We start from the raw sequence: 18,579 nt of genomic DNA, 5'->3' as shown, positions 1-18,579 counted from the left end.
AAACTGAGGCCCAGGAAGGGAGCCAAGGAACGCCAGGACAGGCACCCCTGCCCAGCACGCGCTGCCGAGTGAGCACTGCTTGTGTCTTACCAGCTCTGAATCTTTGCAGCCACCTTGGTTTGCCCATTTGACAGATGGGGAAACTGAGACTCAGAACTAGTAAGCCCCCTAAAGCTCCCCAGAGAGTGGGCATCGGGGCCCAGATTCAAACTCCAGCCAGCTGGCCCCACAGCCAGACGTGAGCCGCCCACAGCGCATGGGGGCAGGGCTGCAGCTCACCTCCTCCTCTCGCTGGATTCAGGGCCTGAGGACAGCCCTCTGAGGCCCAGAACACAAAGGAGGGGAGAGGCCGCAGCTGGCACTGTGGACGGGAGGGGCCCTGCAGGAGGCAGCAAGGAAGTGCAGTGGGAGTCACGCGTGGCCTCCAGCTCGGCTGCAAATAGTTCTGCGTGGGCAGAGGGAGAAGAGAGCCAGCTCGTCCCCTCCTGCCCTGTGCCAGAGCTCTGTGTGTGCCCCTGGCCGCTCACCCCCCCGCCCTGTGCTGGGCAGGGAAGGAAGAAGCATGAGTTTGCAGGGTACCCCCAGGCCCAGGCACCGTGCTTCATGATATCAACATGCCCAAGGGCCCCAAGTGTCACCCCCACCGAGAGACAGAGCTGGAGGCCCTTTCTCATTGGAGGCTACGTGACCAGGCAGAGCTGGATTCCAGCCAGATCGGTGTGACCCACAGCGCAGCGGTCACCAGGAAGCCCTATTGTCCTCAGGGGTCAGGGGTCACCCAGCAGAAGAAGGGGGAGGCAGGCAGGGCCGGGGAGGCTGTGGGCAGCCCAGATCACCCTCTGGAGCTCCTGGCTCCAGGCAGACCTGCAGAAGGCGCCCTGCAACCTGCCCGCCACCTCCTGCAGTGAGCCCCACTGGGCCTGAGCCTCCAGGGGGGTCCTGCTGCAGCCTGGCTCTGAGGCCACACATGGTGGCCCCGTGGGGCGGTGGCCCCTTGCTGCACCCCAGGATCCCTCCAGCTGCCTGCTGACTCAGTCTCAGTCCGGAAGGCAGGCTGGGCAGGGATGCCTGTCCTCGTAGGACCCCGAGATGCAGAGAGGGATGGTGACTCAACCAGGGCCGCACCCAGGCAGGTGCAGAGCTGGAACGGGTATCCCAGGGTATGGCCGTGAGGAGGGGGCCTCAGGCTGGCCCCCAAAGACCTTCCAGACGAGGTCTTCGCCTGTCTGAGACATTCACAGGATGTCCTTTTCCTGGTCCCATCTGGCTGCGGTGTGGGCGGGGCAGTAGGAAATGAGTGACCGAGAGTGGGAGGAGAGGAAGGCTGGTGGCAGGAACGGGAGCTCTGAGGGTCAGCCCCCGAGGACTGGCCTGTCACTTTGTGTGTGTGTGTTGTGTGTGTGTGTGTGTGTGTGGGTGTGTGTGTATGTGCACGTGGAGTCCTCCAGATCAGTATGGCCTGCCCACTGCCTGACTCCCCAAGACAGGACCCACAAGGTTCTCAGGAGCTTTCGGTCAAGTGTGGAGGGGCTATTCGAGTAAGGGCAGGGAGAGGAAACAGAGGGGGTGGGGAAGAAGGAAGAGGTGCAAGGGATGCTAAGAGCTGCTGGGTCACCAGGCTCCTTGCACAAGGCCTGAGAGCGCTAGTCACAATTCTCCAACGCGATTGGTCCCTGAATTGGACAAGCCTACCCTGCGGGCCATGAGAGGTGTGGGGACAGGAGGCGGGGAGGGGGAGCAAGGGGAGAGAAGAAAAGAGGGAGCTGAGCAGTGAGAGGAGTCCCTGGGGGACTGGGGGATGGGGTGGGCAGGGAGGTATGGAAGAGGGAGCCAGCGGGGCATGGATTGGCCTTCAGCCGAGGCATACTGCCCACCCTGACCAGTACTCGCCATGCTGGGGTGAGCTGGGGGAGGGCCACGGGGCTGGGGCCCTGGCTGGTGCCCCACATGGACAGGGTGGAGGGTGGACAGAGAGAGAATGTGGAGAAGGTACCTGGCTAAGGGCTGGACTTCCTGTGGGCAGATGGGATGGGGCATCTGAGTCTGACTGCGTGACCACAACCGAGATCTGAGTCACCATCTGGAGGAGTCGAGCTGTTCCGTGTGGTCGGACATGGGCACATGCATGCCCTCTAGGCCAGTGGTCGGCAAACCGCGGCTCGCGAGCCACATGTGGCTCTTTGGCCCCTTGAGTGTGGCTCTTCCACAAAATACCACGTGCGGGCGCGCACGTACAGTGCGATTGAAACTTCGTGGCCCATGCGCAGAAGTCGGTTTTCGGCCTGGGCGAGTCTATTTTGAAGAAGTGGTTCTAACGCCGAGCCACACCCAAGGGGTCAAAGAGCCGCATGTGGCTCGCCAGCCGCGGTTTGCCGACCACTGCTCTAGGCCATGAAGACAGGCAAGGAGCACAGGGGATGGAGACCTTGGTCCCACCTGGAGGCGGGGGTGAGGATCCTGAGCTCACAACCTTCCCCAGCCCGGAGAGTGAGCCTGGGACCCACACCCCTCCCCATCCAGGCCCAACGTGGCCTGTGCCCAAGGTCCTCTGCTGGGAGGGGCTGGCATCCTTTAAAGAAGGGCCTCCTCTCTCCCCTTCTCTTCTCCCTCCCTCCTCCCCTCCCTGGTCTTCTCTAACTCCCCACCCTCACCCTCCGCTTGTTCTCTAGCTGCCTGAGAGGTGGGATCCTTGGAAGGAGAACCCCCAAGGGTCACTGGCTCTACCTGCCAGGACCCCCTGGATCCTGCTTTCCAGGCCCTGATCCGGGCTGGCCTTGCTTGCCCCAAACCTCTGCATAGGATGGCAGGGCCGGGCTCGACCCTCCGGTAGGTGAGCTGCTGCCCCACTGAGCACCTGCTTTCTTGTCTCCTGGTGCAAATTCCATGATGTATGGGGTCCCAGGTGCCACCTGGCAGGTCAGTGCTGAGACTGGGGTGCCTACCTGCTCTGCCCATAGCAGGTTCCTGCCTGCGGGCTCTCCCCACCTCAGCTGCCCCCAATGCCGGCCCACAGGGAGGTTGTGCCTAGCTTGGGGGGGGGGGGGCGGTCCTTAAGACTTTAGGGTGTATAAGATCAGAGCTTGAGTGCCCTCCACATTTTCCCGGGCCCTGGCAAGGTAGGGCCACCTGTAGATGCTCAGCTGAGAAACCCGGGCATTGGGGAGACCTGCCTGCTCATGTTTTCTGGTTCTTGGTCCTTGTTATCCACTCTGTTGGATTCAGCCCCTGGCTTCACATTTGGCCCCAACACTTCTACACCCTCCCCTCCCCCCACCTCCACCCCCTCCCCCTATGGTGGCTGGAGGGCTGCTGCAATTCTAGCTTCTCCGCTCAGGCTTAATTCAAGTCCAGCAGGACAGTGAGAGCCTTGCCTTGCAGCTCCCACTGTGATTGGGCCGCTTCAGGTCACATGCTCATTCCTGATCCTCTGTGGCTGTGAACGTCGGAGGTTGATTGGCCAGGCCTGAGTCACATGCTCCAATCCCAGGTAAGTGGGGAGAGTTGGGAAAGGTGAATTCCCACACTAAAATCAGGGTGGCCCCCAGGTGCAGACAGCTCCCCACCCACCCCAGGAACTGAGCCTTAAGCTTCTGTGTGCTTTCGCTAATGACAGAGGCAATGGGTCCATTTTAAAATCATTTTATTATTAACATCATCTTCCCATTTAGCCAAGTGTCTGTCATGTATAAGGAATGTCGGTAAATATTCCATTTGAAGCTTCTTTGTACATCTTTCCATTGATAAATAAACTCTGAATTCACATAAAAAAGTTAAACTTAAATAACTCATATTTCCTTCTCTTGTAACAGGCATATATTGGCAAAATATAAATATTCTTGGACTCAGGCTTTGTTCTAAGTGAGGACAGTAATTCATCACATGGTACAATTATCGACAACAAAACCAAGAAATCGTTGGCCGGAGTCCTGGCTTGGCCTAGCACTGAGGTGGGAAAAGAAGATTCACATTTGGTTTCTGGGCCAGGGGTGGGGCAGGGTGGCGAGGAGGAGAGAACAGCTTTCTTTACAGCTCTGATAAAAATAATCTCTTCTGCCACTGAATTTTAACTCTGAGTATATTCTTCTACATTTGCGGATTATTTCCATAACCATGTTACTTAAAACTCAGATGTCAACTAACAAAATATGGCACATAATCCACGTGGAGCAATGTCAGTAGATTCAGAAACGGTGCCTGGGCTGCCGAGGCCACGGGCGTGCACGCGGGGAGAGCGATGACGCGGGGTCGTCTGGTCAGATCACCGTGGCCAGTCGCACGTCCGCCCAGGGCCTCGGGTGGCAGACGTGTCCCCTCGGGGCCCCCCAGGCGGGGCCTCCTGGCCTGAGCGGCTGTGCGGCTGCCGGGCGCCTGCTCAGAGCACCCGGGGGATGATGGTGAAGGGCACCGCGGGGCTGCTGGCCTCCAGCTCCAGGGCCATCAGGAAGCACTCGGTGGCGGCCGTGTCGTTGCCCTGAGCCTGGAGGACCTCGCCCAGCCCGTTCCAGACCTCGTGGGCCGTGGAGTTCACCTGCACCGCGTCCCGGAGAATCTTCTCCGCGAGGCTGTAGCGGCGCAGCTGGTGAAGGATCAGGGCCTGTAGGCATCAGAGAGAGAGAGAGACAGACAGACAGACAGTCAGTCAGCTCGGGGCTCCCATCCGTCCTTGCGTTTCAGCAAGTTCCTTGGAGGCAGGCACGTGTCTGCGCAGGCTGGGCACGCACTGAGCTCAAGGTCTCCTGCGCTCGGGGGCACGGCCAAAGCAGCCACCTGAACCGGATGAAGCTGCCGACATTCAGCCACGTTTGAATGAGAAATACAGTCGTTCCACACTGTTCATCTGAATACTTAACACCAGGAGAGAGCCAATGGGAGCGGCACGGTCTGTTCTGATCCAGGGGGCTGTCCTGTACGTACCCACTGACACCTGCCCCAAAAGTGGGGGGCGGGGTGACCAGCGGCCAGCACGGACTGGGGCCTCTCGGCAGGGAGACCATTAGCAGGGACACAGCAGATGCCTCCGCAGTGCTGATGACACCAGGCACGGTTCTAAGTGCTGACGTTAGTTCATTGAGTTCATCTGGGGGCCCCCGAAGCCATTTCACATGGGCGCGGGCGCCTGGCGTAAGGCCCGCGGTGGAGGAGCACCTGACGGTGGAGAACTATCCGCAGGCACCAGGGTTCCTCCCCCGTCGGCAGGTGAGAGTCACACAGCTTCCTGCCGCAGCGGCCAGGGCGGCCCTCCCACCTCCTTCCCACCTCCTCGCTGCCTGAAATCCATCTGGGAGGAGCCCAGGGGTGGGGGGCGGGTGAGCAAGCACATCCAGCTCCTCGGGGTGGTGCTCTCCCCACTCTGGTCCTTTAGAGAAAAGCCGAGAGCCGACACCCTCACTTCCCAACCTCACAGGGCAGGCGGGAGAGTCGGAGGCCACCTGCCCAGCTGCAGTCAACAGGATGTGAGGGCTAATGAGCTCCTGCCTCTTTCTTCCGGGGGAGGTTATCAGCTGGAGCTCCCTCTAGAACATTCCCACTTACCCAGCAGAGAAGCGAGGGCGGGAGGGGTTCTGGGTGCTGGCAGCCAGCAGCAGCCGAAAGGATGACAGAAGGAGCCCATCACATCCCCGAGGCATGGCTTTCTCAGGGCATCTACAGTGCTGAACGCACACCCCCTTTTTTGAGGGGCTCGCTCTACGAGACAGGGAGATACACAGCGTGTGCTTGGCAAGGGGGTGATGGGGGACACACCACTTGGCAAGATGGAAAGAGGCCTCTGGGGTTACTCGGCTGCAAGAAGAGACTATAATGTAGGTCACACTACGCTGGGCACTTGTTCACACGGCCACCTCTTTAGATTCAAGGAGCCAAGGTTCAGAAAGGCCAAGTGTCTTGCCCAGGGTCACAGAGCCAATGAGTGCGGAGCTGCTGGCCAGCCCGGGGCTGCCTGAGGCCCAAGGCCCCGTTCTCCCCAGCATGCCACCGCCGCCTCTGCCGCTTCTGGCTTCTGCCGCTTTAAGAGACAGGCCCGGAGCCCCTGAGGCACTAACCCAGTTACATCTGAGCAGCAGCAGATGGGCAGCTGCCCTGCTGCGTCTTCCCTTTCATTTCTCCAGCCACTGGCTGTGGCTCCTCGGCCCGCTCATGGCTGAGAAGTCGCTCCTCTCCGGGGCACAGGTTTGCTCCGCTCAGGATGCTTGTTGGGAGCGTCCCGGAGACTCGCTCAAGGACTGGGAAGGCTCCTTGCCCCCTTTCGTACCCTCAGACTGGCTGTGATTTTGAGGCCTGGGATGGCTACAGGCGCCAAAGGACTGTGGGGGGGGGGGGGGGTCCTGTTAGCCACCAAGTGGACCAAGAAGATGTGGTCCCAGGATGAGCAGGGCCTCGGCCCAGCAAGAGTGAGACAGAGGCCACCATTCTCAGCAGCTATGACCTGCCCCCCTCACTCCCCCACTGGAGCGGCGACAAGGCCACCAGTCCTTGTGCTGGGCATTTTACTTAGAACGGGGCCGGCTGCTGGATCTGGTACCATGGGGTCCCAGAGGGTATATGGCAGGGGTAAGTCTACCTGCCCCCCACAAGCTGGCTGAGAGTCAGGCGAAGGGCCGGTCTGCCCATCACTCTCAGCGCTGGGCAGCCAGGAGCCTGTGGGTCTCGTGTTCCAGGGCTCCTGTGGGCTTGGACGTCCCGCCCAGGCCTGAACTCGCATGCCGAGCTAGGAACAGGCTGCCCTTTCCGGTGACCCTGAAGCTTCCCGAGCAGCCTGGTTAGCGGGATTAATGCCGAAAGCTGGAGCTGCCCCGGGAAACATCGCAGACTTGCCAGGGGCTGCCAGCGCGGGCTGGGCAAGGGAAAGAAACTCGGCCCCTCCCCAGTGCCCCGGCGAGCCAAGCGCAGCTCAGAAACCGGTCACACGATGAATCAACCAGAACAAGCTCCGGCTGGGGTCTGGCCACTGCTGGGGGCCAGCGGTGCTGGCGGGTGGGCCAGAGCGGGCTGGGACCTGGGCACGCTGGACGTCAGGACTGACCCCACCCAAGCCCCTCTGCTGTGTGAGAGGCTTTCCCTGGCTGTGATGTGCTCTTAGGTACTAGAACCCAGACATTTTTTCCAATTCTACAGGCCCTGTCTCCCCTCTTCTCCAAAGATCAAAGGCCCAATTCCTGAGGCTGGCATTTAACTATTCTCACCACCAGCTCTGTCCAACTTTCTCCCAGTATGAGCTCCTTGGTTCAGACAGCCCAGGAATATCTGGGGGATGCAGCCCCCAGCTCCTTTCCACTCCCCAACCTTAGCCAGTCCCAGCCTGGGCCCCCCACTGGGGGGCCATCTATTCCAGTCCATCTGCCCAGAGCCCTGACAGGGCCAGGTCCCACTGGCTCCGAGGCAGCGCTACCTGGAGCACACGACTCCACTCCCAGCCCTCCAGGCTGGAAGGAGACAGATTTTGATGACCGACATGTCATTACCACAATCACCTGCCCTCCCCCGTATCAAAATCCCCAAACCAACGGAATGACGGCCCGGATCCCAGCCACGTGTTGGGGACACAGAGGAGGGCACGAAGCAGTCCTGCTCTCCAAAGCGGGGGGCCCAGTGAGAATCCTAATGCAGCCAAGAGACTGCTCTGTGCCGGGTGCCGGGCAGTCTCCCTCCTCACCTCCAAGACCTGGCTGAGGCTCGCCTGCAGGGGAAGCGGCAGAGCTGAGATGGAACCTTCCTTTCTCCTCTGGGGCGGGCGAGGTGCCAACCAGCTCCCACCTGCCGCCACCCTGCCTTGCTGGAGCCACTGGGGGTGAGGAGGCAGCCGGGGCCGCCTCCGAGAAGGGGGAGCCACTGAGGAGGTGGCTGTTAGTCCCTTTCTTCAGACACAAACGAAGTCGGCCTCCCCAGCTTAGCCTGTAATTATTATAATCAGGTCTTTTGTACATTAAGCTCTCGGTGCTGCACCAAATTGGAAATAAGGGATTAAATTAAACCTGTTATTTCAAATGAGACAAAATGGACTTGGCTAGTTGGAGGACAATTAGCACCTTCCGCACTCAGTCTTTGTGTGTGTGATAATTGCTGCCACCTGCCGAGGGCGCCCATCCATGCCTGCGGGCTGTCGGGCCCCAGGAAGCCCCTTTGGGAGGTTTTAGACACCCCCCTGGCTGTGCCCAAGTGCCAGTCAGCCCTCGGGGCTCAAGGCCGGGTCACGGGCCACTGCTTGCCCTCTAGATCTAGGCCAGTGGTCGGCAAACTCATGAGTCAACAGAGCCAAATATCAACAGTACAACGATTGAAATTTCTTTTGAGAGCCAAATTTTTAAAACTTAAATTTCTTCTAACGCCACTTCTTCAAAATAGACTCGAACAGGCCGTGGTATTTTGTGGAAGAGCCACACTCAAGGGGCCAAAGAGCCGCATGTGGCTCGCGAGCCGCAGTTTGCCGACCACGGGCCTAGGAGACAGGGAGATGGCATCGCGCATGAAAGCATCCTTCCCAAAGCCAAGCCACGGCTCAGCTCTGGCTGGGGTCAATCTCTCCCTCTCTCCCTCTCTCCCTCTCTCTCTCTCCCTCTCTCTCTTTCTCTCTCCCTCCCCCTCCTCCTCCCCCTCCCCCTCCCTCTCTCTCTCTCTCTCTCTCTCTCTCTCTCTGGCGGCCGCTTTTCCCCAGGCACGAGGCTCTGGAAAGCAAACATTCAGCCGCAGGATGGAGATGAACACCTCCCTCGTGCTCTCCGTGCCGGCCTGGCTGCTGCTGCAGACTCCTCGCGGGCCCTGCTCTGGGCAGGCTGCCCTCGCTGCGGCAGAGCCGGCCTGCGTTCTGCGGAGGCTGCGGGGCCCGCCAGGGCCAGGGCAGGGGAGAGAGTCCGGTGTCGGGTGGGAAGGAGCCCTTAAAGACCCTTCTGTCCCATCCTGGGTTGCAAACGACGCCATCACACCACTGCAGGGAGGGGAGTGGGAATTAGGGCGGGGATGTCAGGAGGTCCTTCAGACATACAAGTCCACCTGGAGGACCAAGGCACGGACCACGGGCTCTATTAACGTACCGGGCAAGGGACTGTAACCAACGTGTCCTATGTCTTCCCGTTAAAAAGGGCTTTCGCGGCTGTGCTGTGTGGTAGGGACTGATTCATCCAGGTGGCTCACCTCCACCTCTGCTCCCATGAGGCTTTGCTGTGCCTGCCTGGAGGGCGGGGCCTGGGTGAGCGGTGGTGTCTCTGCACCCCCAAGCCTGATGCCGCCCAGCAGGGAGGCGGTCCCCAGGGAGCAGCCCCATGGGAGAGCTGCTCTGTTCCCACAGGAGCCCAAAGGGTTGCCATGGCCGCCCCTCAAGCTGTTAGCTCCTGCGCCACAGATCTGACACGGCTCCCCAGGAAAACCCAGAACCACCTCCCGCCCGCTGCTAGACCCTGACGGTGTCAGGAGAGGCCCGGCATGTGGCAAGTCCCCAAGGTTCAGACTCTGAGCACAGTGCTGAACCCCAGCCGCTCTCTGCTTGTCCTGCCAGGGCGACGTGCATGGCACAGGGAGAGCTTTCTGGAAGACTACCAGGCCCCCTAGAGTGGCTTCCAGAAGCCAGGAGGGAACGGGGACCCCACAGAGCCCCTGCCCTCCCAGGAGCTGTGGATTGGCTGGCTGGCCTGGAATGGGAAAACCAGCACACTCCCGCCGCCGTGTCTGTCCAGGTGTCTGCGTTTTCCTTCCTGAGGACGCAGCGGGCCAGAGGGAAGCGGGGGGAGTGGTGGTCTCGGAATGTGCACAGCCTGCAGCCGGTGCCGGTCCGAGGAGACCACGGGAGCTGCGGCTTTGAAAGGCTCTCCCTGGAGCAGCTCCAGGAATGCAGAGCCCCGCGCAGCCCCCCTCCCCCCAGCCCTTGCTCCCGGGCGCCCGTCCCCTGGTGAGCACCACAGGCACCGTCAGTCTGAGCACGAGTGTTTTGTGGGCGCAGCTGAGGGGGGCCTTGAGCCCCGCCCCGCTTTCCAACCGTGCCTTGAAAAGGAACGGGACACACGCAGCGAGGGGCAGTGCCCAGCGCCCCCACCTGGATGCCAGCGCTCCGTGGGGCCTGGCCCACGCTGGGCTCTGTTTTGTGTCTCCCTCTGTTTGTGTTCAGGGCTTAGAAATCGCAGAGCTTGCCAGGTACTGATGCGAGTCCCTGCCAGCTCCGCCCGCCGAGGGGGCCGGCCTCACCAGGCCAGGAGGCCCACAGGAGCTCGGTCCTGGTGACCTGCTGAGGCCCAGGGCGCTGAGCCCCGCACCCGTGCCCACCGGAGCTCCCGGGGCACGGGTTCACACTGCGACTCAGCCCTTCCCTAGGTCAGTCAAGGGCGAGTCAAGGGCGTCCTAGAGAAGACCCCCCTGGGAGTCGGCGCAAGTCCATTTACCTCTCGGCCTCTCTCAAGTGTGGGTAGGGCCTGGAGTGGGCTGGTCTTTCTGTTTTGGCCATTTTATTCAATTTGACACCGTTTCCCCATGGGCCAAGCCAGCCAGTATGACAGCCGCGCACCCATCTAGGCGGCGTGCTCAGCAGGGCGTCCTGGTGCACCGCAGCCGGCACCTGCTGGTCCCCAAGTCCCACCCAGCCTGCCCTTGGCCCTGGGGGTGAGGCGACCGAACATTCACGAAGCCACTTGACCTTCAGAGCAGCAAAGGGCCACAGGCGTCCTGTGCTGGGGACTGGACGGAGAGCACGAGGGGCACAGGAGGGAGGGAAGGTGCGCCGAGCGGCTCCTGGTGGGGGGCCAGCCACATTGGGAAGCAGCTCCTGACCGAGGAAGGCTCCGGAGGAGGCGAGCGGGAGCCAGCCCCATGGTGGCCGGCCGTTCTCCGTCCATGACGCGGCTGGAGACATGACAGGGAACGCTCCCGGCACCCCTGTGGCCTCTGTCCCCCACGACTCCCACTCTCCCTGCTCACATGTCAGAACTAAAACCGGGGTGGCCCCTCCCCTCACTCCTCTGCAAGGTAACTAAACCAAGTGCCCGTCACCTCAGGCAAACATGGGGCGCAGTGCCCAGGAGAAGCCTGTGGCCCCAGCAACCAATAAGGAGAGAGGGTCTGGGGCAGAGGCTGGGCAGGAGCAGGCCTGGGCAGGAGGCAGGAGTCTGGCACTAAACAGACACCTCTGGAGGCGCCCCCTCACCAGTGTGTGCTGTGAACGGGTGCTGAGTATTCCAGAGGGAGGAGGAAAGACGACCCAGGCCCTTCCCCGCCCCCCTCCTCCCTGCTCGGGGTTACTCTGCTCACTCAGGGTATCCGACGCTGCAGGAGGCTGCGCTCTCATGGGGCCCCTTTTCCAGGTCAAATGTTTTATTTGAAGAAATGTGTCTTTTGAGGACCAGACCTTTCCAGCATTGAACTCAACTCAGAAGGAAACAAAACTCAATTTTTCAAAAACCTCTTAGTTTTCTAAGCCAGCGGCCTGCTAGCTCTGTAAACAGAAACCCTCGGGGTTAGGAGGGGGCCGGGCCTCTGCTCTGTGACGTACAAGCCCCTCTTCAGTCCCCGACGGGCAGCCTCCTACTCCTGCTTGCACCCTCCAGTGACGGGGAGCTCACCACTTCCCCGGGTGCCCCCACCTTCAGTGGGCAGTCTGAACTGTTGGTTAAAAACGTGGAGCCCCAAGGAGCCCTTTTATCCAATTCCCACTCTCTGATGTTTGCTGAGGCTTCTGGAGTCGGGCAGCGTCCCCTCCCCCTCCTACCTGACAGCCCTTCAGGGTCTGAAGAAGCTTCCAGAACAGCCCCACACAACCCCTCCCCTCGTGCCAGGGCTGCAGAGAAGTGGCAGACCCAGGCCTGCCCCGGCTCCCCTGCCTCACGGAGCTCCGCTGCTTAGCCTGGCACCCGCAGGAGGCCTGGCCGGGGGTCCGATGAAGGAGCCGGTAAGCCTAGGAAATCCCGCGCCCCCACCCCCTTTTTAAAGCATCCGACTCACAGAACCGGCTACAGCTGTTTCCTTCCCCCAGGATGGTCTGGAATGCTCCGGAGGGTCTGATGCAGCAACCCGCAGAGCGGTGGGCTCCAGGGTGACCACCAGCAGGGAGGGTGGGCGGTCGGCCTCGAGGCCACCTCACAGACTCAGGCCCCTGGGCCCCGCATTTCCTCTGGCCTAATTTCTTCGGAACGGGTGCTTCAGCGCTGGTGCCGAAACATCCCAGGCTGTGGTGGCTTTTAGAGAACAGTCACTGAGGGGGGGTGGGGGGGGGGGTGGGGGGACACTGAGGGAAGGGCCGCAGCGAGCCTGCCAGCAGCTTCCAAGCAGCAAAGACCCACACCGGTCCCCTCTGGGCAGCAGGCACCGAGTGGTCAGGGTGGCAGAGAAGGACACACGGACACTCCCAAGGGCCAGCCTCTCTGTTAACAGGCAGGAAGTGGGGGCCTGGGCGGGGAAGCACTCGCCGGGATCGCAGTGAGCGGAGGACAGCATCCGGGGCCAGGGTTCCAGGGGGTGCCTTCCCTTGGCTACAACCAAAGCTGTTCTAGTTCTTTCCTTCCTCCTGTGAAGCGCCCGTGCCCATTCCGGCACCCACGCGCCGGGCACAGTGCCGGCCCGGGCGCTCAGGGCACGGCTGTCACTCGGCCGGGCTCCCTGCCTCTCTGCCGGGACAGGGTGGTGTGCTGTGAGCGGGTGGGCCGCCTCTCATGTGGGGAGGCCCCGTGTGGGCAGCGGAGCGAGGCCGGCCGGAAGGAGGACAGCCAGGTGCTCCACCCACCCCCTTCTTTTTAAACCGGCGAGAAGGCTCGGGCGCAGAGTCGGGGTGACCAGCTCGTCGCCCCGCAGCTGCAGAGAAGGAGCTGCCACCCCTGCCTGAGGGAGCTTCCTGTGCGATGTCTGGCCCTGCGTGTCCACTTCTTCCGGGAGGAGACGCCTCTTCCGGGTCATTCCTGACGGCTGGGGCCAGGCTCCTACCTCAGCAGCCACACCTGGGAGGGCAGTACCTGGCCCAGGTGCCAAGCCCGGTGAAGGCCAGCTGGGCTTCAGAGCACAGTGTCCGGGCCAGCTCAGGGCTCTGTGCTCCCATCAGGCTGCCCTGCCAGGGTCTCTAGGGAGGGTGTTGGGCATTTGGGGGCCTCGGAGCTGGGTAGCTGGCGCTGTACCCCATGGCTCACGGCGAGCGCCCAGAGAATAACCCTTCTTGGGGGAGAAGTCCTGGGGACGTGACTTCCCCATCCAGCTCTGTGTGGTGGCGGCCAGACTCCAGGGGCGCCAGACCGTGGGCTCCCTAGACCCAGGTGACCACGGGAGGGCCCGGCTGGAGCGGGGTCCCCTCTGATGGGGCCCGGCGGGTAAGGCACACAGAGTGGATCCGCTGCACAGAGCAGGATGGGCTCCCTCTCTGTACCCCTCCCCCCAGCACCCCCCTCCCCCCAGCAGCACTGCCTGCTGAGCTCATCCAAGACAAGCCCCTGGAGACGAGGCCATTTAGACAACTGGTCAAACTCCAAATCAGAGGCGGGGTACACTGTGCCCTTGGTAGTCTCCCACCCCATCTCCAAGCCAGCTCCCTAGAACCCCGAGTCCTTTCAATGTGCCTGCGGGATCAGGAAAGGGGGGAAGGATGGGTTCCCCTCAACACAGATATGTCTGAGCTCCGCTGACTTCAGGGGCTGCTTCCCCCTGGGAACACAGAGCCAAGGCGCGGGGAGCCGCTCCCTCTTTTCACCCCCCCCCCCCCGTCCTCCCGCCCCCAGCCCAGCCCTGGCAGTTGGGATCACTTTTATCCTAGTGCCGGGTGTCCCACAAGGCCACAGCGTGATGGGGTCCCAGCCCCAGGGTGGAGGGGCTCCCTGCAGCCCCAGGCAGGGCACTCAGAACTCAAGAGCGCCCCCAGAATCACCAGGTGAGGACCCCCCCCCCCCCAAGCTCTACGGTGATAACCTCACTGAAGAAAAGTCAGCAAATCCCGTGCAACCTCAGGGGACCCCAGAGAGGACTCTCAGGTCGGCATCTGTGCTGGGCGGGAGGCCCTGGCGGGGTGAAGGGGCAGGAGGAAGCCTTGGGGTCCCAGAAAGATGTGGGGACGCTTGGCATCCTCCTTACTCTGCAGCCTGAGACAGTTGGTAACATTCCCGAGGAAGCTACGGCCTCCCCTCCCCCGCTGGCCGTTGGAATGGCGAGCCGGCGCTTCCCCACGCCCCACTATCCTCGCAGGGGAAAGTTTGGTGCTAACCACCCTCCCAAGCTGAGGCCCAGCCGCCCACCCTCAGGGGACGCGTCCACCCCAGGCCTGCCGAGCCCAGCTGAGAGGCGTGGGCCTCTGGGAAGCTGTGAGCGCCCTCCCCTGGGGCCCGGAACCTGCTTCCACAGGTGAGAACAGCAGCCCAGGTGGCCACATAGCTCCTGCGGGGCGGGTGGGGTAGGCACACACTCCACGGGGGACGGTGGGAGAGAGGACTCAGGGGGGCGGGGGAGTGGAGGTTCTCCATGGTCAGAAACACAGTCCCCTCGTGACCACCACAGAGCTGAGCGGGGGCTTCCCGGGAGAAGCCAAGAGTGTGAGGGCCCCGGAACCCAGCCCCTCTCCCGAGTCCCTTCAAATGACCCTGACAGGCGCTTGCCAGGCCTCCGTGTCAGCCCGTCCTCAGACGGGCACGGGGTGGGCGGTCACAGTACCTGGGTCTGACCGTTTATCACCAACTGGAAGCCAAGGCCTGTCCCAGCTGTTCCAACACAGTGAGAAGTCCTGTCTCCCCCACGCCCCCATCCCGGGCAGGACAGGGCCGGAGAGGTCACACGGGGGGACGCCCTCCCAGGCCTGCTCCGTGGTCCACCACCAACTGCCCGCCTCAGAGCCTGCTCTCAGCCTCGGGACCCAGTGGGCACGAGGAAGTGCCTGCTGACGGAAAGGCAGCCCCGGTCCCTGGCGAGGGCCCCGTGCGCTGTGGGCACTCTGTGTGGCCTGGGTGCCATGGCCCAGCTCCACGTAGCTGCCCACTCCCGTCCAGCCCAGGGTGCCCCAGGAGGAGGGCATGGAAACCCATGGTTTGCACCAGCTTGCACCTCTGGGTGCAGTGGACCCGTGCCCCGGCGGGAGGAGAGAGGGTGTTGTCGGGGTGGCTCGATGATGAGTGTGCCCCGCAGCCAGGACAGCGAGCAAGGCTTCCAGGTCTCACCCCTGAACCCGCCTGGGGGTGCAGGCTCCGTCTGGATTTCCTGGGGAATGGGGCTACACAAGCAAGCCAGAGTGCCCCCCAGGCCCTGCTGGGGGCTGACCCCTGGAGGCCCGCCCTGTGCCCGCCACCGCTGGGGAGGGACAGTTCTCTGTCAAAGGCCGGCGATTCACTACCTGCCAAGGGGAATGTGGCCCTTTTGGCGAGTACCTTCCCCCTCTCGGCCGGGATCTGGCACCAACTATTTTTCCATTTTAAACAGGAACAGACGGGAATGATAAGAGGCTCTGTGATGGGAGGAGGATTGGAATTGATAAGACTTGGAAAATGTTTTCCGCTGATAACAAGAGGACTCACACATGGAATCAGGCAGGAAGGTGGGGTGGGGCTCGCTGGACCGTGCTCGCTCTGCCCGGCACCCCTGGTGTGACAGCGGGGAAAGCTGTGATTTGGACAGGAAAGGCAAAATGGCCGTTTGCTCGGAAAGGGGGGCTTTGGTCACAACCCCCCCTCCCCCGCCCCCACCACACCAGTGCCGGCAGCGGCTGCCGTGGGGAACCGCGTGGCTGCTGCGGAAATGGAACAGACACTGAGCCCGGCACTTTCCTTTCCTGCACAGATGAGCTCCTGTCCTGGCCACTTCAACGTGGAACAAGTCAGCGTGAGAACTGGAGCCATTTCCTCCCACATCCCCGGTCAGCGCCGGTGGGCAGAGCACACGGATGGTCCCTCCTCCGAACAGCGGCGTTGGGCGGGCGGATGTGTGCCGGCCACCTGCCGCGGCTCACGTGAGCACGGAGCCCGCTCCAAGCCAAGCGCCGGTGCAGGGATCCACAATGGACCCCGAGGGGCTGAACACCACTTGGAGGGAGACAGAGGAAATTGGAGAGGAAATTAAAGCCGCCACGAATATTGCTCCTGGTGGCTAGGCCACGTGACGCGCACAGCGTGTGGGCTCAGGAAAGATAACGCCGCACCGCTCGCTGGGGTCCTCCGAGGGGCCGCCTCAGCCGCCCTGTCACCCACCTGGGCACCCCCTGCTCTCTGACTGGGATGCTTTGCTGAGAAGTGACCCTTTCCTCCTCCTCTGCAGAATGGGGGAGGGCCGGACCAGGGGGACCCCGCACGGCACACACGACTCTCACAGCCGCTGGGTGAGAGGCACAGAGACGAACAGCTGCTTGTGTGCTGAGCAGCGGCTCAGGACTCATTCCACCCACGACAGCCCTGAGGCTGGAGAGCTCCTTCCTGCCTGCTACCAGGCCAAGGGCATGATGGGAGGGATAGAATTTAAACATGCGTCGTTTATGCTCCAAAATGGGTCCCAACCGTAAGCCCCTCTAGTCCACCTGCCCGGACAATTCCGAGTCTTGTTCTTTCTCCCCGGGCCTCCACTCAGCTGTCTGTCTCTACCTGGAGTAGCCAGGTGCACTCCGGAGTACCTGTGCCACAAGCACCCTCCACCCCAAAAGTCCTGAGTCAGGGACACTGTTCTTCTCTGTGTCCACTGACACCCGCCGCCCCCCTTCCCCCCGCATTAAACCATCTGGACCGGAGTCCAGTGTGCCGGCAAACTGGCTGTCTGAAAGAAAAACAACAGCCTTGATGGCAGTGTTTGCCAATTTCCGTGGTGTAAACACTCCCACCACAGCTGATTTCAAGCTGGCCATGAAGTCATGCAGGTGGAGCTGGGGAGAGATGCGCAGAGAGGCTCCTGGGCTCAGGCCAGCACTGCCTGCCTTGCCTCTATCTCAGCTGCAGGAGCTGCAGGAGCTGCAGGAGCTGCAGGAGCTGCAGGAGCTGCAGGAGGTCCCGGTACAGCAGAGACCACAGGGATCTGCAGGTGGTACCCTAACGCACGCCCATCCTGTCGGCCGAAGCACACTGCTGTCTTGATGACTGAGGGGTCAGCACAAAAACACTGTTTTCTTCAGGGAGAAAATACAGAAAGGGAGAAAAGAGACACATCTCCTTTTGTCATCCAACAACTCGACTTGGGGAAGCTTAAGGCACCCCTGAAACACCTCCGTCGTCTGGGGCAGTGAGGCTGGGGGCCTGGTCTTCTCCCATTCAGTCTCCGAAGGAGAGGTCATCCAGCGACACAGCCTTCTGAGCTTGATTTCCCTGCAGCCAATTTTCTCACAAACCCGCTGTGTCCCGTGTCCTACTCACTGGTGGGTGTGGGTGCCTGGGGCGGTGGGGTGGCTGGAGGGGGCTGCTGTCAGCAGAGAGGGAAGACCACAGCTGGCTTTTTAAAATCATTCCAAAGGCAGAGGCAGTTTGTCACCTTTGCGTAAGATGCCAGGCAGCAGGGTAAAGAACTTAACAGCTTGTGGGAGTTCCAATTAGAGAGCCAATTATAACTGGGCTGGCCTGCCTGACTTTCAAAGGCCGGAAAACGCATGTTGTCTTAGGAAGAAGCAGATTTTGCTTCTAGTTTGTTCCGGGAGGTCCCCGCGGGAGCGCTTGCGTGTGCTTTGGTCCCAGCCCCACGCATCTGTCTGGATGCCTGTGGCCCCGACACAGGGGATGAGAGAACCTGTGGGGACAGGGGCGCCTGCAGGGGAGAGGCTGTTTTCTGCAGAAGACACGCTCCCATCCTTTATTTATGAAGCAAGACGCAGGAGCATCACATCAGCTAGGCTCCCCTATGGGGGGCGGGCCCCCCGTTTCTGCTTCATTTGGAAGGATATCAGCCAGCATTGCAATTACGGATTTAATCAAGACTGACCCCTAGGCAAGGCCAGATCCTAGCTGTGTGTGTGTGTGTGTGTGTTTTCCTCCTGCAAGATTCCCAGGCCCAAGTCCCCAGTTGGGGTTAGTTTTCTGGACCTGGAAAAGCCTGTTTCCTCATCAGTAAATGTCCCTCCTGCTCCTCAGATGTTGGCGCTCCTGGGTCCTGTCCTAAGCCCCCTCTCTTCCTCTGTGATTCACAGCCAGGCAGCCCCATGCCCTCCCATAGCTCCTGCTACCACCTCCAGGCCACTGCCCCCCAACCATGGCTGAGCCCCAGCCGCACGCCAAGGGGCATCTCTTCCTGAACGGACCCGGGTCACCCCATCTGGGCATGGCCACCCAGACGTGTTGCCTCCTTCTTCACACAGCTGCTCCTCCTCCCGCCTCATCTCCCCATCCAGGCGCAGCACCAGGTGTGCGGAGTCAGCCTGGACCTGCGGCTCCCCCATCAGCTGTGAGCCCGGAGTCCACCTTCTCCACGCCTCCCACCCAGGACTGTCCACGTGTCATCAGCTGAGTCCAACCTTAGTGACTCTTCGCTTCCACTGCCTCTAGAATGGTCTCTCCAAATGCAAACCTGATCATGTTAATTTACTTTAAACATTTTTATCTTGAAAAATGTCAAATGTGAAAAGTAGAAAGGCTAATATAATTATATACCTGTCACCTAAATTTAATAACTGTTAACATCTTTCATATTTGCTTTATCCACTTTTGGGGCAAGGGTTAGTATTTTAAAGTAAATTATAGG

General features: G+C 61.2%; 1 protein-coding gene across 5 annotated transcripts in view; it reads right to left on the bottom strand.

Annotated features, from left to right (window-relative positions):
• Nucleotides 1–3,623: 3,623 nt before the first annotated feature.
• Nucleotides 3,624–18,579, bottom strand: part of TTC7B (tetratricopeptide repeat domain 7B) — a 192,316-nt gene continuing 177,360 nt past the window's right edge. For all 5 annotated transcript variants that reach the window (XM_054715834.1, XM_054715830.1, XM_054715832.1 and 2 more), the window contains one exon: nt 3,624–4,594. In XM_054715834.1, coding sequence (XP_054571809.1) covers nt 4,373–4,594 — 222 coding nt within the window. In that variant the 3' untranslated portion in view covers nt 3,624–4,372. The remainder of the gene's footprint in view (nt 4,595–18,579) is intronic.

The sequence above is a fragment of the Eptesicus fuscus genome, chromosome 5, assembly GCF_027574615.1.
Source record: "Eptesicus fuscus isolate TK198812 chromosome 5, DD_ASM_mEF_20220401, whole genome shotgun sequence".
Lineage (NCBI taxonomy): Eukaryota > Metazoa > Chordata > Mammalia > Chiroptera > Vespertilionidae > Eptesicus > Eptesicus fuscus.
The sequence above is the reverse complement of the archived record's forward strand: the minus strand, read 5'-3'. Positions and strand labels throughout refer to the sequence as shown.